The 26,056-nt window shown below is 42.9% G+C and overlaps 1 protein-coding gene across 1 annotated transcript; it reads left to right on the top strand.

The window, feature by feature from the left end:
* Positions 1-2,846: 2,846 nt before the first annotated feature.
* On the top strand, positions 2,847-15,434 carry IGSF1 (immunoglobulin superfamily member 1; the record flags this gene model as incomplete). Its single annotated transcript, XM_080909720.1, has 19 exons — positions 2,847-2,883; positions 3,024-3,050; positions 3,415-3,696; positions 4,010-4,297; positions 6,139-6,423; positions 6,658-6,951; positions 7,420-7,698; positions 8,028-8,148; positions 10,016-10,086; positions 10,151-10,213; positions 10,599-10,889; positions 11,112-11,390; positions 11,966-12,253; positions 12,987-13,274; positions 13,453-13,740; positions 13,937-14,224; positions 14,356-14,634; positions 15,026-15,149; positions 15,299-15,434. 19 exons carry the CDS (start codon positions 2,847-2,849, stop codon positions 15,432-15,434), a joined length of 4,008 nt encoding a protein of 1,335 aa, XP_080765846.1.
* Positions 15,435-26,056: the final 10,622 nt, after the last annotated feature.

Below are 26,056 nucleotides of genomic sequence, written 5' to 3'. Positions count from 1 at the left end.
GGCATTAGGGAGCTAGAGAGGTGGATCCACATACAGCTTCAGCTGTCTTGGGAGCTGGCCCTCTCCCTTCCAGGATACAGTGACCGAAAGAAGCTCTGAGCGACAGGCAGGGGGCAGGGGCCTGACTCCAGCTCGGGCAACCTCTGCGGGAGTAGGGAGAGAGGCGGGGAACTGGGAGGGGCGTTCCAATCCTGGTCCTCAGAGGACTGCAGGTGCTAGGCAGAGTTGGTGTAGGTGGGTTCGGGAGCCCAGCAAGGGAGGGGAGGAGGCTGGGGCGGGACGGCAGGTGGGTGGGGGAGAGAGGGAGGCGGGGCTCGGGACCTAAGAGGCCTTCCTTAGACAGCTCTTCCCATGCCGGGCAGTTTGCTGCATCTGGAGGAGCTCTCTGGAGAATCTCCAACCTCAGAGCGGGCCTTCTACTACCGTAAGTACCTACAAATGAGCGCATAGTCCAGTGGCTGAAGATTAATTACTGGCTACAAAATCCTAAACAAAACCCCCGAAAGACCCTCCCCTCCGCTGTGATTAATCGCCGTAAATCAAACTGTTCCCCAGTCTTTCCCCCCACCCCCTTCATCCCCGCCTCTCTCCTTTTCCGATCCGAGCCCCGCCTCGATGAGAACCTCTGGGCAACGTGGATATCTCCCTATTTTTTTCTCAGTCTTCCCTCCAAACCCTAAGCAATGCTTGTACCCAGCTCCCTGCAGAGCCCAACCCTTATGAATCCTGGAGCCCTTAAAGCTATGAAGGGGCTAGTCTTTAGATATTTTGTACATATCACTCTCTAAAGCACTGCGGCGCTGCCTAATGGTGGGGAAAGTGTTGGGATAGAGTACAAGGGGACAGTTAAAAAAAATAGCCTCAACTGCCTAAGTTGGGGGTGGGGTGAAAGGGCAAAATGGGCGTGGCCAGTTTTGAACATCAGGGCTTCCCAAGTTGCCTGAGCATAAGATTGATTATCTTGGCTGAAATGATACGGTACAATTCTGTTTTTTGTTTTGTTTTGTTTTAATGATTGAGGAGTGGTCAGCCATGCTGAGAAATTCAGCTTTTCTGACCCCACTCCAGTTGCCAAGAAACAAGACCCAGATGTCCATGTGGTAAGGCTGGATCAGGCTGGATCCTCAGAAGGCATTCCCTGGGTGCAATCCCAGGTTGAACTCTTTCCTTGGCAAAGAATCTAGCTTCCCCCAATAGATCCTGGCCCAGTGCCCCCAAGGGAAAACAGAGCAACAGGGTGGTATCCAAGCTTTGACCTGGCGCTGAGGAAATTGGGGACAAGGGGTTCTAGGAATTGGGATGGGAAGAGTTTCATTATGGTCTTAGGCCAAATTATAACCATCTTTGAAAAATGATACAAAATACACCTGTTTACAAGAAACGTACACCGCGTCCCTGGCACTGTACGCTTATTTTCCGTAATCGAAAACAACAAAACCAGATATACATTAACAGATTAATAAAAAAGTTCAGAGACTGTAAGTTAAACATCCTTCAACACAAAAACATGAAACCGGGGCCCAGCTCTTCTTGAATCTTCTCAGCATCAACCTGCTATCTACCGCGCAGGCGTTTTGAAAATGAATCTTTCCACTTCTCCATTTTGCTCACTGTTAGCCTGTTAACGTTAAACCATATTAGAGGCTTCTGGTCTGTGATAAGTTTAGAAAAACAAAGTCATTCTCTTTCCCTCTTGTGGGAGCTGCATCTACCTCACTCAGCTGAGCTAAGATCAAATAGTTGAAGGCAAACAGGATTTTGTACTGTGAGTAGAGGTCTCACGGAGGAGAATTCTCCCGTGCTTGCGTTGTGTGTTTCCTAGGCAGAGGTTACACTGCTGCAAGAGGGGAGAAGATCCGCCTCATGTATATGAAGTACATAGGGTTAGGAGTGACTTCTGGCAAAACGGAAAAAAAACCTCTCGGAAATCAAATACCTATCTATGTTCCTTCAAATTCAAACAGTTTCATTTTCACCAGAGGAAATGAACAAAGCTGCTCAGGAGCTAAGGGCAAGTTTTAAGAGAGATCATCTGTATTTTCATTAACTACGTGGGAGCCGCTGGATTAACTAACACAGACTCAAGATAGGGTATTAAGCTTTGGATGTAAGAGATAAGGGTGCATTATAAGCACTCCTTACCAGGAGCAGTCTTCGTGATGAAGTAGGAGGTGTGACAGGGGATGAAGAAGGGTGGAAGACATGTGGGCATTTGAGCGTCAGCCTTGGAAATCAAAATGAACTTTAATTTTTATTTAATATTTTGACTTTCAGCAAATTATGTATTCTCCCTACACTCCATTTGCCCCAGCCACAAAATGGCTGCAGTGGTCATGTGGAAATAATGCCTTTTTTATTAAGCTGTGGGATGAGTCATGCATGTGCGAGTGCATGTGTGCACATGCTGCGAATGACTGGTACAATTGTGCATTTATCTAATTAAAAGATCTCAAAAGGTGAGTCCACTTCCCGCACTCAGTAGGACTTCTTCGGGCTTGTTTACGGTCACCTTCTGTGCCTTTGAAATCTCAGGGACAAATACACATTTCAACCAAAATAATGTCTTGGATCCCAGGAGAAAGGATCTTGAGTAGAGTGGCTTGGAAATGAAGAAAGCCACAAGTGGTCTCAGTAAAAAGCTAGGTTCCTGGGAGCTAGTGGGATGTAAGGTTGCCAGGAGTAGTGCAGTGATCACACCGCAACTTGAAAGAGCAGAACTAGACACTGAGCAAGAAAATGTCTTCTTTTAGACTCTACTACCTTTTAAGAAGCAAAGCCTTCAAGACTTGGAATACATCCTGCACCGGAGGGCCCATAGGCCCGGACAGGCCAGAGTGGCAGGCATGATGTTTCGGACTTTTACTCTTTTGCTCCTTTGCATTTGTAAGTACAAAGAGGGGATGAGAAGCAAGTGACCCTGTTAGAGAGGCTCTTGTGAGCAGGCTCCTGGGGGATCTGGGGAGCTTGCTGAAGTTGGAGGGCAAAGTAAAAAAGCAGACTTTCCCTTACCATTCTCTTTTCAGGGCTCAGTCGGGGTATAACTTCAATGGGTAAGTGTCTTGCAGTCTGGGATTCTAAGGTACTGGCCTGTTTGTATAGCTTTGAGATACCCAAGAAAGTTTGGGCTAGTTGGGAATCAAATTGTCTTCCATTATGACTCGATTTCCCAAGAAATATACAGAGCTTTATCCTGCTTTAGAAGGAAGCCTATCCCCCTACTCAGTTGCATTCCTTGAACAAATGCCCCTGGCACTTCTGTCTCAAATCCATATAGGAACAGATACTCTAACTCCCACAAGAAGGCAGAAGGCAGCATCTGGGTGGGTTAGAACTAATTTTAAGGTGTGTTGTGGGGCACTTTGTGGGACAGAGAGGGCTGAGTGCTAATATCTTTCTGATTTGGGGGAATGGCAGCAATGGAGTCTCAACCAGAGCTATGGATAGAGACCAACTACCCCCAGGCCCCTTGGGAGAACATCACACTTTGGTGCAAAAGCCCCTCTCGGGTATCCAGCAAGTTCCTGCTACTGAAGGATCACACACAGATGACCTGGATTCATCCTCCTTACAAGACCTTCCAAGTTTCATTCTTCATAGGTGCCCTTACTGAGTCCAATACAGGTCTTTATCGATGCCGCTACTGGAAGGAGAAAGGCTGGTCGAAACCCAGTAAAATCCTAGAGCTAAAAGCACCAGGTGAGCTGGCAAGGTTAACAATTCAAGAATATTCACCCACTCTTAGCACTCAAAATCACCATCCCAGGGAAGGATTTGTTGAAGTGATTCATTTACCTCAAATGCATGCATGTATGTGCGTCACAGATAACAGGTAAATGCCTACTCCGTAACAGACAATGAAAGTACTTAGAGGATGCAGCTCAGGAAGGGTGGAGCAAGGAAAAGTTGTTCAGCAAAAGCTCACCCTAAAGCCTATCTCGCCTCTCCTGCTATCTAGGCACCACCTCCCTTTTCTCTAACTCATATCAGTTCATTCCTTTTTATTTTCCAGGCCAACTCCCTAAACCCATCTTCTGGATCCAGGCAGAGACTCCCCCTCTTCCTGGATGCAACGTTAACATTCTCTGCCATGGATGGCTTCAGGATTTGGTATTTATGCTGTTTAAAGAGGGATACACAGAGCCCGTAGATTACCAAGTCCCAACTGGGACGATGGCCATCTTCTCCATTGACAACTTGGCACCTGAGAATGAAGGGGTTTATATTTGTCGCACTCATATCCAGATGCTCCCCACTCTGTGGTCAGAGCCCAGCAACCCCCTGAAGTTGGTGGTAGCAGGTGGGTGTGACCATGGCTGCTGGTATCTGACAATTGTTATCCCAGGGATCATGGCAGGTTGAGGACAAGTTTCTCATATCACTTGCCTCGGCCGGTTTCTAGGCCCTTCAAAGTCAATGAGATAGAGTTGTTTGACATTTACCTGAGCTACAAATTAGAATCACACAGGCTTTGAAGCAGATAGTCCTTTGGCTTGTTTGTGAGCCTACCCAGCTATTCAGTAACTTCATCTTATAGTTTTACTGCCCTTTACTTGTTGTTCATCATTCATTCATTCCAATATTTATTGAGCACCTAATATGTGCCAGGCATTGCCAGTACAGTCTTAAAATTGTTTTATTTAAAGCTTAAATGTGTTTTCAATGGTTATACTTAAGAATGGGAAACAGACTGAATCACTGCATCCACTGATATAAAACAAACAAAACAAATAAGAAAGAAAGCAACAGATTAGTCCCATATCACTAGAGCCAGTAAAGACAGCACCAAGCTCTAAACACAGAAGACAACTCCCACAAAGGTCCAAATGCTATAAAAACACACCCCAACTTCAACTCCTCCATCCCATGCCCTGAATGATTTCAAACAAAATTGTCAACATTTATGTAGTTCCTACTGAAAACAAAATAGATCTAGGGAAATTGTGTTGCTACAGAAAGTACCCCTGATTTCTAGTTCCACCCGTGACACTGCTTCCCTGGGTGATGTTGAGCAAATCATGTCACTTCTCTGTGCTTTTGTTTTCTCCATTCTAACACAGGATAACAGGATCTCTCCAATCTTTTGTACAATGCCATTCTGTTCTTCAATTATCATCTGCAAAATTGATATAAGAATAATGCCTACCTCACAGGGTTGTTGTGAGGATTTGCCCATGTACAGTGCCTGGCACATAAGTTCTCAATAAATGGTAGTTTATAATTCTATTAATATAGCTTTTTTGAGGTTCAAAATACAAAGGACTGTTTAACCCGTGTATATGATGCTTGTTGTACACATACCCTTCCAACATAGTTTCCCACTAATACACACGTCTGCAATTAATGTTCACCAGTATTTCTCACTTCTCTCTTAATTTTACACTAGCAGGGATTTTATATTATTTACACTCAACAGCATTAGACTGCCATGTTTCATGACACATCCAAAAAGCTCCCATGAGTATATGACAGAACTGATCCTTCCATAATAGATGAGCTGATGTACCTGGGATTTGAGTGGGGATAACATGCAGTCATATAAGGCTAAAGTTTAATAGTACAGCTGCATTAAAGAAACAATCTGTAGAAATGAGGGTGGACTCCATTACCAGATTTCATAGGCTTACTCAGTTATTACCCCAAATCTTCATATTTGGGCTTCCTGAGTTATTACGCCAAATCTCTCCTCAACCTCATGCTACAAGTGTTGGAAGTAGGGTCTTAAAGCAAGATTAATGCATTCAGATTCTCTCATTAATATTTCAGTGAAAGTTAAGCTCTACAAGATGGAATCAACGCCATTTTTTTAGAGGTGTAAATTTTCTGACTGTGGGAAGAACTGTATTTGTCATTTTAGAGACCTGAAGATACAGAGAATTATGGATGTAGACAGTCCCCTGAGGGGCTATATACCTGGATGAGCTCACAGTAGAGCTAGTAGAGTCAGATGAGAGGGAAGGGCGAGAAGAAAATTTACCCTTGATTCTACACATGGAGAGGAATAAATCTAAGGCAAGAGAAGGAAGGAAGCTTATATCCCAGTTATCACTTTTGTCCAAAGAAACTAAAAGAATAAACATAGAAGAGGGAAGAACTGAAGAACTGGCCAAACTGTTTCTTAAGGGTCTCTTCCCTTTCTAGGTCTCTACCCCAAACCAACTCTGACAGCCCATCCTGGGCCCATCCTGGCACCAGGAGAAAGCCTGAGTCTCAGGTGCCAAGGGCCAATATATGGAATGACGTTTGCTTTAATGAGATTGGAAGACTTGAAGAAACCATTTTACCAAAAGAAGCCAATAAAAAATGAGGCATATTTCTACTTCCATGCTCTGAAGATACAGGATACAGGGCACTACCTCTGTTTTTACTATGATGGGTCATACAGGGGCTCACTGCTTAGTGATATCCTGAAAATCTGGGTGACTGGTAAGACATGGGTGTGCTATGGAATAGGTTATCAAACTTCTTCTGACTCCCTCTCCCTGCTTGTACTTAGTCATTCAGCCAGTGCTAGTGGTGGGGGTCAGGAATAGAATTTGTGCACAATACTAAGGGATTTGCAAAGTACAACCTAGAAGACAGAGAAGGAAAATAGCCCTAAGTATTATAAGTAGTGCAGAGTTTTACCATTGGCTGTTTGTATTTTGGGTCTCATCCTAGACACTTTCCCCAAGACCTGGCTACTTGTTCAGCCCAGTCCTGTGATTCAAATGGGTCAAAACGTGAGCCTGAGGTGTGGAGGACTAATGGATGGAGTGGGTCTTGCACTCTATAAGAAGGGAGAAGAAAAGCCCCTTCAGTTTCTGGATTCCACCAGCAACACTGGGAACAATTCATTCTTCCTAACGAATGTGACCTACAGGGATGCTGGCATATACAGCTGCCACTATTATCTTACCTGGAAGACATCCATTAAGATGGCAACATATAACACTGTGGAGCTGATGGTTGTAGGCAAGTGATCCTAACTGGCTTTAATCTTACTGTCATCTTTTTGTTTTTATCATTATTACAGTGATCTAAGGAGGGGTGTCTTGGTGGCTCATACACTTTCTTAGAGGTATGAGCTAAAGAGAAAACATTAGGAGTATGGTGTAGGGTTTTATATCCTTCAGGAACCTCCTGAGATTAACTTTAAGCCTTATCTCTCAGCATGGCACAGCCCCCACTGTGAGTCATGAAAAAGATTAAAGTTAATTTCCTTCAAGCCAGGGAGTGTTTCCAGGTATGAGACCTTCCAGATCGAAATTAAGAACCAGTAGTCTTAGAGAACCATGGAGAGGGGGAAAGCACTCTAAATATACAGAGTTTGCAGTCATTAAACAAATGTAAGTCAAAAGAGAGAATCCCAAATGAGGATCTGCAGGGGAGAGGGTGCTGACTCAGTGTCACTTCTAACTGTGATCTCTGGATTGGTTTCAGATAAGCCCCCCAAACCCTCCCTTTCAGCTTGGCCCAGTTCCATGTTCAAAGTAGGAAAGACCATCACCCTTCAGTGCCGAGTATCTCATCCAGTACTTGAATTTTCGTTGGAATGGGAAGAAAGAGCAACATTCCAAAAATTCTCAGTAGATGGAGACTTCATCATCACTAACATTGAAGGGCAAGGCACAGGAACCTACAGTTGCAGCTATCGTATTGAGGCACACCCTAACATCTGGTCACATCACAGTGAGCCTCTCAAGTTGGTGGGGCCAGCAGGTGAGAAGATAACTTCTCATAGGATTATACTTCCATATCCTGGGATTCCCATAATGTGCTCAAAAATATATGGGAAGGGGAGTGAGGGCTTGGAAATCAGGACCCATGCACCTAGGCACACTTTCCTTGGGTGTGCTACAATAACTCAAAGAAGTGACCAGAATATTCTGAAGACTCCTTCCTATTCTCCATGAACAGGAAGGACACATCTGTCTCAAGCTTCTAAACAGAAGCTTTCTCTGTGACCAGCTCCCCTCCCCAACCAAGACATATTATCTGTCTGACCTCATCCCATCAAGGTTTCTGCTTCTGATCTCCTCTGGTCACAGGCTTCCTCACCTGGAATTCCATTCTGAATGAAGCTATCAGGGTGTCCTTAACTGCCCAGCTTGTTTCCATGTTGTTGCTAGTGCTGTGGATACGGTGGAAGTGTCGGAGACTGAGACTCAGGTAATTGCCTTTGCTCAGTTGTTGTTGCCCAAGCTAGCTGATTGTGTGCTCTCCTAGTCTCCATAATGGGCCAATCCCCAGTTGCAGTAAGCATGGGGACACATTCTTAGGTTTCTCATCATCATCTAGATTTACAAGTCAAGGCATTCTCTTTCCATCTATTTCTCTTTCACCTCACAGAAGGGTCATTACCAAAGCCAAGTGGCATCATGTATAGTTTTCTTGGGCTACAAGAATAATCAAACACATGTTACCTGACCTCTACACCTCTTACAGTGTCCAAATCTCCACTTAAACATCTCTGTCACAAGACATTATAGATGACTTCCCTTTTGATATGGTGTGAACATGCTTGCGTGTAAGAAGCTATGCTGTTGTGTCTTCCGGTTTGTTATTTAATTCCCATCCTATTTGTTTCAACATTACTCCTTACATTCAAGGTCTAGAGAGAATATTTTAGTGCATTCTAGGTTCCTTACAAACCAGTTTTTCTGTTACTTTTGATTCCTATTGTCTCTACACCCTTAGGGTAGAGTTTAAACTGGATAGACACCTGATAAGACAATAAATGGAGTCAGGATCAGATTGTTTTCTCTAGCCAGAAAATATATCCGACAAAATCCTACTGCCATTTTTTTTTTTAGATTCTCCAGTGTCCTTTGGACCATTGATTTTTCTCCCTAATCCCTATGGCTTTTTAAGGTTATTCTAGTTAACAATGTAAAGCGAAATGACAGTTCTTAATTGAGTAGAGAGGTCTTACTTACCACCTGAATATTTTGTCTACTTCCCTCCATCCCCTGCTTCTGGATGTACCTGTCTGCCACCTTTGTGTGTCTGGGAAAGTTAATACACAATGAATGGTCACTGGGATTCTGTGTGTCTGTGTTTTCTAATGGGATCTGAGGGATAGTGTGTCAGGGTAACAAGTGGAGAGCCACTTGTGGATTCTGAGAGAAACAAAACAAAACATCTTTGGAGTTTTCAAACAGGGAGGTAAATTGTTGTGGCATATAAATCTACTGTAAATTTCATATGCTTTAGGATAAGCTCCTCGTGGGATTATCCTACTCCAAGATCATTGCATCAAGGAATAAGTTCAGAATCTAGATTCCACAGAAAGCAGCTTGAAAAGTTGTTTTCCTGAGGAGAAAAGGGCTGAGGAGAGTCACTGTTTCCTACGGAAAAGAAAATTGTTAATTGAGTTTGGGCTTTATACCTTCTCATTGTCCAGGAGGTAGAGCCCAGCAACAGTGCTCCACGTTTGTAGTCATAATCTATGTAAGGGAGGGAGAGATCCCACTGTCTGACAAGCTAGCTCAGGACTGACAGGCAGTCTTCTGGTAATTCATTAAGGCTGCCTAGGCAACCCTTCCATAACAAAGGCAGGTGAGGCAGGTCAGTCTGAAGACCAATACTACCAAAGGAACAACTGCTTCCAAACTTAAACTTGATGACTGAGAAACACTCAAGGTTGCTCTTTCCACCCCCACACTCAACCACCCAGAGCTGCTGAGCTCCAGGGGGTTCTGAGAACTGGAGGTACAAAAGCCCTTTCCCAACTGACATCTCACTTGCAGCAGCAACCTCACCAGGGGTCATGGAAGCTGATATCTAATACAAACTGGGGGAGGGGCGGAGATGAGGGCATGAAGGTCATGGAAGTGCAAGGGGTTTGTAGGTGACTAGACCCCTCATGAAGAAAAGTCATCAGTGTCAGAGAAGATTATGTCCCATTATCCTGTTCATACCCAATCCCTATTGGGTGGTGAATAAGCCAATGACATAAATTGCCGCCCCCTTCTCTCTGCCCTCCCCCTAATCCCAGCAACTCCTCTCATCTTTTTTTTCCCCCTGGTCTCACTAGAGAAGCCTGGTTGTTGGGAACAGCTCAAGGGGTAGCCATGCTCTTCATACTCATAGCTCTTCTTTGCTGTGGTGAGTACAAAAGGGTGAGACAGGGGACTGGGCAGCAGGCTGGGGACAGTCTTGGTGAGGACAGAGCCGAACCTGATAAGGGTTTCTTTTGCAGGGCTGTGCAATGGGGCATTGACAGAGGAGATTGGTGAGTTTTTTCCTGCCCCAGACTGGGACATTCCTCTCTGGAGATCCGAAATAACTACGGAGTGTCAGTGTCAGTGCCCAGGGGAGTGACTGGTTGGGAGGGAAGGACAGAAAGGAAGGGGCACTTGTTAAAACTATTGGCAACATTCAGCCTCCAACTTTGTCTTTCTGCCTGTAAAAAATTCCTTCAGGCTCCTGCACTTTTTTGTGAGGCTCAGCTGAGACAGCAGCTTCCCCTCTCCCCAGTACCTGGAGAAAGGAGCAAGATAGGAAAGGCTTCTGATTGAAGGGGAGGGGTGTGTGATCTGGGTAGGGGCTTCAAGAGAAAGAAAAGGAGGGAGGGGGAAATACCAAGAGGGTGGCTTTATTAACTCTGCTGTTTCTAGAAATAATCATGCCAACCCCTAAGCCTGAACTGTGGGCAGAGACGAACTTCCCTCTGGCCCCTTGGACGAACTTAACCCTCTGGTGCAGAAGCCCTTCTGGCTCAACTAAGGAGTTTGTGTTACTAAAGGACGGGACCGGGTGGATTGCAACTCGCCCGGCCTCAGAGCAGGTTCGGGCTGCCTTCCCCCTTGGCGCCCTGACCCACAGCCACACCGGGAGTTACCATTGCCATTCATGGGAGGAGATGGCTGTGTCGGAGCCTAGTGAAGCACTTGAACTAGTGGGGACAGGTAAGAGAAAGCAGAGGATCCTCCCGGAGTGATCCCCAGTGCCCCTGGAACTCCTGTGCTGCTGGGAGTAGATGTGGGGGATGGGGTGAGGAAAAGAGTAAGAGGAGGCCGACTGAGGAACTCCTGGATACATTTTGTTTGTTTGGAGAGAAAGTAACTGAGCGTCCCATCCCGGACACTTCCAAACTTTTGATTCTCTAGCCGTCCCATTTTGTTTTCTAGACATCCTTCCCAAACCTGTCATTTCGGCTTCCCTTCCAATCCGGGGCCAGGAACTGCAGATCCGATGTAAAGGATGGCTGGAAGGTTTGGGGTTTGCTCTGTATAAGAAGGGAGAGCAGGAACCTGTCCAGCTACTTGGTGCTGTTGGGAGGGAAGCCCTCTTTACAATTCAAAGAATGGAAGATAAAGAGGAGGGCAATTACAGCTGCCGCACACACACTGAAATGCAGCCCTTCAAGTGGTCTGAGCCCAGTGAGCCCCTGGAGCTTGTCATAAAAGGTATCGCTGAATCGGGTGTGTGGCGGAGGAGGGGCAGGAAAGTTCGTGACAGACACTCCTATGTCCACCACAAACTTTGCTGCTGGTACTAGGAGCCTGTGTCCAATCTTAGAGCCAGGCAGGCGTGGCGCTGGGAGTGCCAGGGCCTCTGGCTGCATGATATTAATAGCATAATTGTTATTAATAGCTTGGGTTTGTGGAGGGTGATTTAATTTTTCTGATTATTTTCCCATCGATTATCTCATTTAACTATAGAGGAAATCTTGAAGTGAGGTGAAACAGCTACTCTTTTCTTCTCTTAGCCAGATGGGCAAAGCAAGGCTCAGAACTAATAGACTCCCAAAGAAAGTATACTATTGCAATATACTCCTTTGCCTGTTCCAAAGACAGGATTTCTCTGGAGGCAATGAGGGACAGGGGTGAGGGATTCCAATAAAAACAAACAAATAAACGAACAAAACAATTCCATCTGAATGGAATGCATTATAGCAGACTGCTTCCTAAAAGCAACATTTGTTGTATTTGCTTCCTGTTTTCTTGATTTGGGTTTGTAAGGTTTTGTTTTTCTTTTCTAGAAATGTACCCCAAGCCTCTCTTCAAGACGTGGGCTAGTCCTGTGGTCACTCCTGGTTCCAGAGTGACTTTCAATTGCTCCACTTCCCGTGAACACATGAGCTTTATTCTTTACAAGGATGGCAATGAAATCGCATCCAGTGACTCAGCCTGGGGAAGGCCAGGAGCTAGTGCAGCATACTTTCTGATCATTTCAGTGGGCATTGGTGATGGAGGAAACTATAGCTGCCGTTATTATGACTTTTCCATCTGGTCTGAGCCCAGTGACCCTGTGGAGCTCATTGTAACAGGTTAGGGAGGAGAAGTCTTCATGGGGTATGCGTGGGGGGGGAGTGGAAGGACTGCCAGGGAGGAGGGGACACTGAGAATGTTCTTAGGACAGTGCTTGGCATATGATGATAAACTGTCCATGTAGGACAGCTGCTCATACCACTAAAGTCACAAGAAGAAAGAGCAAAGGAGTGGGGGAGGCCAGTAATTCCTTTCTGAAGAAAGAAGTGAGGGAGATAGGGGTGTTCAATCCAAGAACCAAAGCTCAAGTTGCCTGCTTTCTGAGATAATCCTTTTAGGGTTGGCCTTGAGCTTTGGGTTGACTCTCCGCCTTTTCCTGAGCTGCCAGGGATTGGTGGTGGATGGCCCTCAGAGAACAGGAGAAAACCTTGAAATGTCAGGTACATGTTATGCAGCAATTACAAATGACCATATCAAAGGATGTTTAATATCATAGGAAAGGGTTTACAATACAAGCATATCAGCCTCTTCATCCCTTCATGCACTGGGGTCTCAATTACATCAATAACCTCAGGTCTAAGGACAGAGTCATGTGTTCAAATATAAGAGGGAAAAGTAGGTAAGGAATAGTTTTATTTGAGTTGGTAAAATTATGTTTTCTTCATTAGTTTTTTATTGCATTTTCTAATTTTCTACAATAAGCATATATCATCTTTTATAACAACATTATAAAAGTTATTTGCAAAATGTGGGGAACAGTCTTCTCTTATATTATGATCTTTTTCATTTTAGAATTCTACCCCAAACCCACTCTCCTGGCACAGCCAGGCCCTGTGGTTCTTCCTGGGAAGAATGTGACCCTGCGCTGCCAAGGAATTTTCCAGGGCATGAGGTTTGCCCTCTTACAGGAGGGTACTCATGTTCCCTTACAGTTTCAGAGTGCCTCGGGGACCTCAGTTGACTTCCTCCTCCACACTGTTGGAGCAGAGGACTTTGGGAACTACAGCTGTGTCTACTATGAGACAACCATGTCAAACAGGGGCTCATACCTTAGTACCCCTGTTATGATCTGGGTAACTGGTAAGAACCGACAACGCACAGGTCTGGGAAAGGGTACATTGAGAAGGGGTTATGGAGGTTGATGACTCCTAAAAATGTAGGCCAAATTATGGAGGGGATTCAAAGCAAAGCAATTATCGTGGAGGACAGCCAACAAGGCTGTATCCTCATATCTCACTCATTGTTGTTCTCTGTCTAGACACATTCCCCAGACCATGGTTGTCTGCTGAGCCTAGTTCTGTGGTCACCATGGGGCAGAATGTTACTCTATGGTGCCAAGGACCAGTCCTTGGAGTTGGGTACATTCTGCACAAAGAAGGAGAAGCCACTTCAATGCAGCTTTGGGGGTCCACTAGCAATGAAGGAGCATTCCCTATCATCAATATATCTGGTGCCAGCATAGGACGTTATAGCTGCTGTTACCACCCTGACTGGATGAGCCCTGTCAAGATACAGTCTAGCAACATTCTGGAACTCATTGTCACTGGTAAGGGGATGAAACAATGGAATGGGTGTTGTAGTGTAGAAAGGATCAGATTGACTGGTTCATGGAAGATATTTTTAAAGAACTCATAAAGAGGCAAACAGTAGTCTCACCTCTCTATTGATGAGATACTAGGGGATGTCATGGAGGAATAAACTCTAAAATGGCTCTCCTCTAACCAGCAGTTAATTTCTTGTAGGTTTACTCCCCAAGCCCAGCCTGTTTGTCCAGCCTGGTCCTATGGTAGCCCCTGGAGAAAACATGACTCTTCAATGTCAAGGAGAACTGCCAGATTCAACATTTGTCCTGTTGAAGGAGGGGACACAACAGCCCTTAGAACAGCAGAGGCCAAGTGGGTCCAGAGCTGACTTCTGGATGCCAGTGGTGAGGGATCAAGATTCTGGTGTTTACAGCTGTGTTTATTATCTGGATTCCGCTCCCCTTGTGGCTTCAAATCACAGCAACTCTCTAGAGATCTGGGTGACCGGTAAGGTTCTGAAACCTAAGAAAGCCTTTAGATTCTGTAGTTTTTAGGCTTTTTATAGGTTACAAATGGTACAAGAAATGGTGGACTTTGGGGCAACTTCTTTTAACTCTGTGTTCTCGGTTTGGTTACAGATAAGCCCCCTAAACCCTCTTTGTCAGCCTGGCCCAGCACTGTGTTCAAACTAGGCAAGGATATTACCCTTCAGTGCCGAGGACCCCTGCCAGGAGTTGAATTTGTGCTAGAACATGATGGAGAAGAGGCCCCCCAACAGTTCTCAGAGAATGGAGATTTTGTCATCGACAACATGGAAGGGAAAGGCATTGGAAACTACAGTTGCAGCTACCGGCTGCAGGCTTACCCTGACATCTGGTCAGAGCCCAGTGATGCCCTGGAGCTGGTTGGAGCAGCAGGTGAGTGGATAATGCTTCCATGAAAGTTCCCGTTGTTATGCTCCTGGGATCTCAAGAACAGTCCCCACAGAGATAAGGCAGAATAGGAGACAGCAAGCGTGTGGAGTTGGAGCCCTCAAGTATATCTTAGCTCGTATGAAGATGAAGGGAAAATCAGATTTTGTGTTCACTTAGAGATACTGGATAAATTCATCTAAGGCCTCCGTGCCTGGCAGAAAGGAGGTGTTAGTGACTCAGCCTATTCTTCTTGCACCTTGACTGGTCATTTCTTCCACAGCTCGATGCATGGCTTGCATGTGTATTTAGGGAGGCAAGAACGAAAGAACAACGTAATATTTCAAAGAACACTGATATGCTAAGCTACAATTCTAATTTTTTTGATATACCACAGGGCCTGTTGCTCAAGAGTGCACTGTGGGTAACATTGTCCGAAGTACCCTGATTGTGGTGGTTGTGGTAGCCTTGGGGATAGTGCTAGCCATAGAGTGGAAGAAGTGGCCTCGACTTCGGACTAGGTAAATACTCAGCTCAGCTCAGTTCCTTAAATGGAGTGCTGCTGGAAAATCCATGATCCAGTTACTTTTCTGGCATCTGAGCCCCGCCCTACAATTTGTTTTCATGACACCCCCTCCCCCATCAATTTTGTATCTTTTTCTTTATACAGGGGCTCTGAGACAGAGGGAAGAGATCAGGCCGTAGTCCTTGAAGAGTGTAACCAGGACCGAGAACCAGGCACTACTACCAGTTCTCCTTCATCTGCCTTGCAGGGAGTCTCAGTGGAACTAACGGTCCCAATATAATTCCCCTCTCCTTTGTAAGAGCTTTTTTCTTCTGTCTTTTACCTGCCAGAGGCCTGAAAATCCCACTTGTTTACCCTGGAATTCAGCAGCATTTACTGCTTCTTGACCTCAAACCACCTGAGTTGGGTCAAGAGGATTCTGGGAGTGGCAAGTTCTACCAGGTCAAGCTGTTTCCTTTATCTCTGTAACGCCTCTCTGTACTGATGTGCTGGTGCATGCAATTCTGTCAACAAATGTATTCTTCTGAATAAAGAGAATATTCCCTATTTAACTGCAAGCCACGTCGTGGTCTTGTTTGTTTGTTTGTTTGGTTGGTTGGTTTTTGTTTGTTTATTCTCTTTTGTACTTACATCAGCAGAAATGATAAGAGGAAATGTGCTGCTACTAATAGAGAAAGCAGTTCAAGGATTGGGTGGTAGAGGAGGGCAGGAGAGCTCTTAAATAGCACTTTGCCACTTACTTTAAGTTATAGGCACTGAACATGATGTTCTTCTGCCCCTCCATTCTGTCTCTGAATGACAAACATTGAAGTCACACTGTTTTGTCCACTCTGTTGCTTGTAGGTCCATAGGCTTTCAAGCAGCAGATCTTTTGAAACTAGCCAAGTACATCTTATGACACTTGTCAGCAACCACAAAAGTAACAGTGAATAATTAATACAAAGTGATATTTCACTCCCTGTAAAGAAAGGTCAGTCTCTCCAAAGGTCTGGTTGCTAGTAGTGGAATCTGTAGGAGTGAGCAAACAGTTATCAGGTGTAGTGTTTAGCAGGGAACATTTGAATGTCCACTACCAGGACTCAAAACGGAACTTTCTCTTACTTTTAGTGTTTGACCCTTTTCCTGCATCAAAACCTACTTTCATTCTTGGATGGGAATTTAGCATACATTAGACATGTTTGATGGGAGAGGGAGGGTTGTCTACTTCCCTGAACCTTGTTTAAGACCTCAGAAGAATTGAACTGCCGGTCCTACAGGAGGTTATGAGCCCTTCACACATGAAAACAACCCTAAAGGAACCCTAAAGTTCTTTGCCTCCCAGTACTGTGAAATAGCAAATGCTGTTCAATAGACCTACATACAAGGGTTGAGCACACAGTGAATTATTTAACCCTGGGTACAATAAAGTTTATAAAGTAACTCTTATATCCTTACATTAGGATCCTTATTTATCCTAGAAGTTAATGAAAAAGAATGCATCCCATTTCCCTTAATTCTGAAGAATGAAACACGCTGTTTATTATAGTCTAATTTTTATTAAGCTTTGTGGAATGTAGAAGTGCAAAGTCCCACTCTGATTTGCATTTGATGAGACTCTATTAGTTGCTGATACTAATTTCTTATAGTGTTTCTAAAAATTGCATTTGAAAAGTGCTTTTACATTTGAATCCAGCCAAACCTAAATGTTGCTTTGTGCTGAACACTACTCTCCGCCCTCAAACTCTACATCCTTAACTCTCAGTCGAGCGGTGCCTTTTGAACACTGGAAGTAGGCCAGTCCTTAGTCCTTGGTTTTAGGATAAAAAGTCCTTTGATGGGGCCCAGTTGGGTTTTCTGATCTTTGGGTGTTTCAAAGTGTATGTTGTCAAGGTTAGTGACAGAGCTTTACAAGTTATCAAGGTTTCAGTTGATCGATCCAGCTGTACTCACACACACACACACACGGGGGGGGGGGGGGTATTCGAGAGAGACCCAGGGACGGAAAGTGAGAGAAGCCTCCAAGTTTAAAAAGCAGGACCTAAAAAAGACAAACATGTCAGACTCTTGTGAAATGTAAACATTGAACCTGGGGTCTCCTGTGTCACCAAGGTTCAAAGAGAGGTACTCCTGTGCAATCAGGAAAAAGCCTGAGAAACAAACCGTGAGAAATATTGTGACACTGGACTCTCAGTTGGCTTTTCTAAAACATTAACACATACTGTTCTTTCAATCAGACAACTCAGTTCTGCAAGTATTAGAAGGGAGAAAATAGTTGTTAATTAACTGCGATACTTAAAAGACAAAGAGCCGCTCTGGAATTTAACTTTGCTACTCCCTGTCAAAGCTATGTCAATGAACTAAACATCTACTTATAATGCAGAAGGCATAACAAACTATCTCAATGAATTAAATATCTATTTATAATGCCAATGTAGCTTGTTTCTGACAATTCTCCTCCGTGGTCTGTTATATTTTTCTTTCTTTCTTTTTTTCTTTCAACCTGGTTGCCATGGGAATCAGTGCCTTTACCCCTGGCTGGCCTCTAATCATCACCAGCATCAGGCAATTTCTGGGAAGTGGAATCTCAATTAGGGAATGAACCTTTACAGGAGAATTTATCTTCCCACAAAGAAAACCCAAATGCCTCTGCAGAGTTTGAGAAAACATACGAAAATCCCTCTTGATCCTTGAGTTCCTACACCTTTGTCTCCAGCATCTCAGAGGTATGAAGATAGTATAGTATAGAATTTCTTCTCTATATCCATATTGATGTGTAGAAATACAGTTTATTTTTTTATATCACCACCAACCTGCCCCAGAATGAGGGAACTCATTCCAACATGAGACAGCTTGAGAATTTCCACTTGGGTGTATAGACTTTCCAACTGTGTGTATCCCTTTCACGCTCACTGTTTCTAATTCATAACTCACACTAAATCTACAACAATCCTTCAAATTTGGAAAGTCAGTCTCCATCAGCAGTGGTATCAGAGTTCAATCATCCATTCAGAAATGTGTTTATGCTAGTAGTTCCCAATTATCAAGGCTCCAGATATGGCAGAGTTTTATATCTATCTCAGTTCTGCCAGACTCAAGCAGAGCATCACTTTAAAACATTGGATTTATCTGTATGTTCTACAAATACATATTGACTATTTTATATATGTTACACACTGTCATGAACACTGGATACATTTTTGAGTGGAATATATATATATTCCTTGCCCATCTGGTGTGGGAAGCAAATAGTAAGCCTCATCAGTAGTAAGTTATATGAAATAATACATGATAATCAGCTCTGTGTTGAAAAGTTAAGCAACAAAAAGAAACTTCAAGGTTTATTTTCCAGGAAAATCACTGCAATGTTTGAAAGAACTCACTACGAAGGTAATATTTGAGTTATGGTTTATAGAACACAAAATAACAGTAAGTACAAATATCTAGGCATTGTATATTCTACTCAGAGGAAAACATGTGTGTGCTAGCCCGGAGATGGAAAAAATGCCTTGTTTTTTCAAGCTGTGAGTGAGCTCTTGTGACTAGGGCAGAGTAAGGAGGTGCATAGAAGCAGATATAAGTCTGAAGCAATGGGAATGCAGCCAAGAAAGATGTTGGAAGTCTTTATAGGGACTTTGCCTTATACTCTGAATGAAATATGAAGCACTGGAGTTATACTTAAATAAGACCCTCCAGCCTTTTCTGGTGAGGAAACTGGGATGGAAACAGAGATATCCAAGGAGGCTATTGTAGCGATCCAGAAAGAGGAGCTGCATTAAGTTAGGATTGCAGCAGAGAAAGCAATGAGAAATCACCAGATAATTGATTTGTTCTGTCTAGAGACCCAACAGCAGTTGCTGGTAAGCTGGGTGTAAGGTGTGTTTTGTAAACAATTCTCTTAGAGGATAGAAACATTTCCTATGCTGCCTCTCAGTGCTTCTTTCCCTGGATCCTTTTCATCACATCCTCAAGAAAGACATTTCTGGTGCCTCCCAAACCAGGACACTGCTTTAGGATAGATTGCCTTTGTGTTTCTCATGGTCCATCCAGAAACACTATCAACAGGACGTGGCGTCTTGTGTCTGCAGCAGTCCAAGAAGCACAAGAGCCAGGGAGCAAACACTGAAGTGATTTCGTTCTGGGATCTCTCTGCTCATCATTACCAACACCTAAAATTACTTTAACAACATGAGTAGGCAGATCAAACTGTTATCTCATACAAAATCTGTGGTCAGCAAACCTCACAGGGTTTATTTTTGCACACAAGCTCTTGAAAGCTCAGTTATTTCTTGTTCCTTACTCATGCACATGACATAGTTGGCAATTGAATTTTAACAAAATCTTAAGAGTTAATATTTACCGCTGTTATATCTTGATTTCTGAGTCCTAGCTTATAAGACATACATATTATCACTTAGTGGGTCTCTTTCAAGATATCAATAAATTGAAACTCATCTACCCCAAATAGCTACCTAATATAAAGTTCCTTGCTACCATCTCTGGTCACGTGGAACCAGGAAGCAAAGCCAGTAAATTAAGTATTTCAGCCAATTAGTTCCTAACCAAGGGTGGAGCAGGGAATAGAATTCAATTTTAACTTTGACAAGACTTGGGATCACCTAGGAAGACCACCTCTGTTTCTGGGAGGATGTTTCCAGGGACTATTAACTGAGGAGTGCAAAGTCACCCTGAATGTGTGTGGCACTGTCTCATGGGCTGCAGTTCCCAAACAAAATAAAAGGGATAAAAAGAAAAAGAGAGGTGAGCAGTGACTTTCCTGTTTCTGTGTCTCTTGGTCTACTTCGGCTTTTAGAAGTGAGGATATGTGTTACCACTACTATGGACACCACCACGTCTTCCCTAACATGATAGACTGTATCCCAAAACCAGTCTTTCATTCCTCGAGTTGCTCTTGCCAGGCAGCTTGTCACACTCATGAGAAAGGTAAACTAATGCAAACTGTTTCCAAAACCAGACTCTGCTATCCTAACCTTCCTGAGGTAGAATGAAGGTACAGGCTTCAGTAGGTTGGTCACCTTCCCATTAGTCTAGTTAATTTATTTTCTCACATCCACTTAGCATAAAAGGCTCACTTTGCATGCTTTCCTTTATCAAGCATTTTGAGCCTTACAAGAAATGCTGGAGCTCAAGCCTATTGTTGTTCATGTTTCTGACAAAGAACAAAACGGACACACACTGGAGTTAAACAAGCTAGTAGGTCACTCAGCTAGCAAGTGTTAGGGACAGAATTTGGAACCAGGCTGTCTGGCTCCACACTTCATGTTTGTAATCACTGAGCTATGCCATCTCAGGTTTCTGTGAGATCCTGACCTTGCACTCTCAAGGGAAGAAAGGGCCTCCTCCGAATTCACTGTCCACTGCCATGCAAAACCTGCAGCGTTCCTGTGAAAATGCATACCCCGATCCTCTCCCCCTTCCTTTTCAACAGAGGCTAAACTCTAAGCTCTAAGGAGAAATCCTTCAACGGGTTACCAAATGTAGTCTTAGTCTTTATCATTCCTGTCCAGGATTACTTGCCTCTTTGCTCTGGTGCAAATGAAATTCTTCCAATTTTCCTCTCTAGGGGGATAAAAACTTTCTGAAAAGCCATGGTAGGTGGTAAATAGGCTTGGGGAGGAAACATGTTCCCTAATGACCATTCTTGCTATGAACGTGGGATGATGATAACCAGAGCTATCATACCCTGTGGACAATGAACTACATCTATGGAATTCTGGCTCAAATCATGGTTTTAACTGGTTGTGGTCAGGATTTGTGGAGAAACTGAAAGAATTCAGCCAACTTACTACTGGCCAATTACAGATTACATTTGTTGTAAAGTCTATGTTGCCTCTCAAAAACTGATATATTTTCAAATTAGCACACAAAGTATTAGGTTTCATCATGGTATTTTCAAACATAGTTTCTTGGTGTTGATCCCCTTTCTTCTTTCTCCTCTTCCACCCTCTTGTCCCACATTGTTCCCTTCAATCCCCTATAACCTATTTCCATTTTCATGTCACATGTGCTTCATGTCCTTCTTCTCATCCTCAACACAGCCTTGGCCTCTCTTGTGGTCCCATTTTAAGTTTTGTGAGATGAACTTAGCTCAGGCTGGCTACAGACGTCTCATCCTCCGCAGACTCCAGAGAATGTCACCATGCCTGGCTCCAGCTGCTGCACTGGAAAACTGAGACACCACACGTGTCTCATGTACTGCTTAAGTCACCTGTACATTTGTTTTACGCCTGTGGCAGAAAATATCTCCTGCTTCTTCAGAAGGTCATCATTATATCCTAAAACAAATGGTGTAAGATGTGAAATGATCACCTAATACAGAGCTTCCTAATGCCGTATCCCTTTAATAGGGTTCCTCATATTGTGGTAACAGACCCCCAACTACGGATTATTTTTATTGTTTTTTAATGTGTAGATTTGCTACTGTTATGAATTGTAATGTAAGTCTCTGATAAGCAGGATACCTGGTATGTGGCCCTTGTGAAAATGTCACTAGACCCTCAAAGAGGTCAAGACCCAAAGGCCGAGAACTACTGTTCTAACAGCATGTTCAGTAGGAGTCAGAATTCATTTTGAACTTGAGATAAACCTTGTAACGACTGGAAGATGCTAGTAAATATGTCATAATTAACCAAAGCTCTCTCAACTATCTCTCAACTAGCAACATCTCTGCTTGTGTTTTATTCTAGTTTGGTTCCAAAGGTGGAACTGAGTCTATTTATCTAGACACAGTCAGGTTTCTCATTGCTGTGACAAAAGCAATGTTATGTTGTATTGTTTTGTTATAGACTTATATAGGTGAAGTTGCCTCTTCAGTTATCGTGTACCTATAGGAGCATGGGAGTTCTTGTAATGTCTCCAAATTCATATTCATTACCTCATAGAACACATGTAACATGAAATTCTTTTTTGGCCATTGATTTTTCTGAGTAAAAGATGTCTGTTTTCCTCAAATATGGTAACAGAAGGATAACAATGATTGGATATACTTTCATTAATTGTAGAATTTATTTTTTATTGTTTTTTATTAAATGGCCAACTCTATTAAAATGGACCTTATAACTCTATTATTTTAGCCCTATGGTCTCAACACCATGTTTAATGATCACACTCTACTCACACATAGTGGGGTCAAATGAAATGTCATGGGCCTGGAGAGACAGCTCAGAGGTTAAGAGCACTGACTGCTCTTCCAGAGGTCCTGAGTTCAAATTCCAGCAACCACATGATGGCTCACAACCATCTGTAATGAGATCTGATGCCCTCTTCTGGTGTGTCTGAGGACAGCTAGAGTGTACTCATATGAATAAAATAATTTTTTTTCTCTTACAACATTATTTTTAAAAAGAGGGATACATATATAGATTTTTAAAGGCATTTCGGCATAACACTATATATTTTTTAAAGTGGCTGGCTTACTATGTAAAAAATATCCAAAATATACAAAAATTAATAAAAAAAGGAAATGTCAAGTTCTCTGGAAACACTAGGTCTTTTGTGCAAGTCTTCCATTCTCTCTGAGATTTTGCCATTAATTTCCATGCTGAAAAACACAGCTTCATATGTTCCTCAACTGCATTAGAGTAGCAGCCATACCTCCATTGTTATGTTTCTTCCTGTAGCTATCTGCCTATAAATAGACTTAGCCTTGATCAGCATTACACTTTGATCCTTGTATCTTCCTAGTTCATTGTGGTTCCAGAATCCCACCCATTTTGCATATGACAACTCAATTCGTTGGCCATTCAACTACCCAGATTATCAACTACGTCTGCTTTGTCCAACCTACCCAAAAAGCTGTTGTAGAAGTGTTAACAGAGTCCTTGGAAGTCCAGGTAAATAATTTTTGTGATTTCCTCTTGGAGGCCCATCCAAAAGGAAATGAGCCCAGTCTGGCATGACTCATTCTTAATGAACCCATGCTGCTCCCTGGTGATTAGTAAATCTCCTTCCAAGAGCTCAGAAGCCATCCTCTTAATCCAGTCTAGAGATTGCTGGAGATCTACACCAAACTGACTAGGTGAATATTTGTAGGCTTTCCTTCCTTTATGAAGAAAATCATTGCAGTATTTATGCTGTCTTTCTTCTAACCTATAAGCCCTCAAAGAGCTTACAAGACTGACCAGAAAAACAAAAACAAACAAATACAAACAAACAAAAAACCCAATACTATATGGTATGCTATATACCTGTTCCTCATTTTTATGAAGTGGAAAGATTCACCTTTGTTAGACTGATGTAGAAACCCTATAACTAAGGTCATAGCGTATATGTGACATTTTTGAAAAAAAAAAGTATTCCAGGTGGTCAATTGGGGGCAGAATGGTTGCCTATGCAAAGGGATCCCAGAGCCTCTTAACCTTTACTGTGCATTGCATTGACTGATAGGGCTCTGATTCATTGCATATGAGAGCACACCCAAAACTTTATGCTTCTCACAGGTAATGACTGTGCTGTTTCTTCACAGATCATGGTATCTGGAACAACATTCTAGATTAGTGATTAGAGAACTTTGCTTACACACAGAACTCCCCTCAAGGCTTTGAAATATTCCCATGAAAGACAACCCTGAGAGGAAGGACATCAGTGTGAGACCTTGGCATCTTACAGTCTCTCAGATTTATTTTCATGCACAGCTAGGTTTGAGAACACTCACCTAAAACTAGTCAGAGGTTTGGTTTTTTTTTTTAATTTTGTTTGTTTGTTTGTTTTGTTTTTTTGGCTACTGATTTCTCTTTAGACAAGGTGTGGGGAACATGTCCCATGTGTTGGTCTTGATGGTAAACACTTCGAATTCATGCACTTGGAATGTAGACTCAGAAGGATCAGAAATTCAAGGTTATTCTTGGCTGTATAGTGTGTTTGAGTCCAACCTGGGATAGATGAGACCCTGTCTCAAGAGCAAGAACAAAATCAAACAATAACAGTTTGGGTAAGAAACTCTAATTAAACTCAGTGGGTCATGCAAAAGAAGACATGAAAATGGCAAAATGGCTTGTTTGGAACGAAAATTTATTATATAAATATATGAAATTGTCAAACAATACATTTATAAAACTATCAAACAAGAACAAATTCACCTCTTTTTCTTTCCACTGCTGAGGTGCAGGGTCCTACTTGCAGCAAACCAATGTGTGGGTATGTTTTCAGGAAATCTGATGTTAACTAAGCAAATTGGACATGCTTTAAGATGCTCTATTTCAATGATGATGATTTTTAGGGATAATGGCTTTCCTATTTCTGTGTGCGACAATAATTGAAAGGCTAGAAGGGTAGCGTGTGTGGGAGGAAGACCAGGGAATAAATAAACTCATATATTCCCCGTGGGTCACTTTATATAATACAATCTCTTGTAGAACAAGTAAGAAAATTATGTAGAAATGACAAGGTTATAGTTTTGTCAAGACTCTACAGACATCAATATCATTTTTGTCTTTTGATCAGTATAAACATAAACATAGAACAAAATACATTTCATTTCTTGGTAGGAGGATGGGGGCAAGGACTGGAATAGTCACAGCAACTGAAAGAATGTGAGATGCAGAGTAGGAAACCTAAGACCCAAAGCAAAACATTGAAAAGCAGATCTGCCCATGAAGGTTCCTTATCACAAAGCTTAAAGATATACAAAAGAGAAGAAGAGTCTTGTCACAGAGAGCAAGCATTAGATTGTATGGACTCAGAATTTCTCCGTTGAGCAATCCTGACAGAAACCTTCTGCCTGGTAGCCAAGCAAAGGGAGGAAGCATATCGGTGCACAGGCGGAGTGTGTGAAGGGCAGTAGTTTGGCTGGCTCCCCAGCCAGGGGCATACCAGAGGGAGAGCAGCCAAGGAAGGCGAAGCTCAAAGAGGAACAAAGAGCAGACTGGATGGTGGCAGGTCTCAAAAAAAGTACTAGGCAAGATTCCTCTCTGGGCAGCAATTCCTGCTGGCGTCAGACCTGATAGTCCTTTGGGACAGCATGGAAAAGGGCCATGGTGAGGCCTCCTGAGAGGGTCATCATTATTATATTACTGACCACACTACCACAGGAGACAGCTAATTTTCAACACTGGTCACACATGAGAAGATTTAAAAATGGAAGATATAGAAGGAAGAATCAGTAGTTCCTCAGTGCTTTTCAGTAAATGCCCTAACATTCATTCATCCCTCATAGAGAACTTCTGAAGACAGAAGCTAAAATGAAACTTTTTTTTACTGTGCCTTCCTTTAAAATCTAACCTAGCTCTCTACCCAACACAGCTTGTGCCTATATGCCTTACCCATTAGAGATCTCAGAAACAGTCATTCCTGTGGGCATTTCATACTGCTAGCCTACTGACCTCAGAAAAAAAAAAAAAAAAGAAAAAGTCTTACACAGAAATGTGACTACAGATGCCAACTCTCTATTAAGTACTGCATAGCTAAAAAGCAAAAGCAAAATAAAAGCAAACATTCAAAAAAAACCAGAAGAGATGAGAGGGTTTTCTTTTTACTATAAAGAAATAGCTACAGAAGAAAATATGTAAGGATTGAGATGCAACAGCAGAAAATTCCCAATCTTCTTGAGTTAGTTAGTAACTCTGCTAAAGGGCTAAATATAGTTCTTAGTCTATCAGCTACTTGTGATTCCCTTCCTTCTTCTGTGGGCCTTTGGAGTATTCTGAGTTCTTTGTGAAGTTGCCCCTTTTACCCTCTTCCCAAAGGTGCACACACACACACACACACACACACACACACACACACACACTGTTGTGCGTGTGTTAGTATATATAGATTATCATATATAGAGAAATATATATATGTATATATGTATATATATACACATCTTTTTTCCTTGTCTGATGAAAAATAATCAACAAACCCTTTGGAGAAGCAAATTATAAAAAAAAAGTCGGTTTATGAGGGAGGAACTCTGGGTATGAATCA

Source organism: Micromys minutus (genome assembly GCF_963924665.1).
Source record: "Micromys minutus genome assembly, chromosome: X".
Lineage (NCBI taxonomy): Eukaryota > Metazoa > Chordata > Mammalia > Rodentia > Muridae > Micromys > Micromys minutus.
The sequence above is the reverse complement of the archived record's forward strand: the minus strand, read 5'-3'. Positions and strand labels throughout refer to the sequence as shown.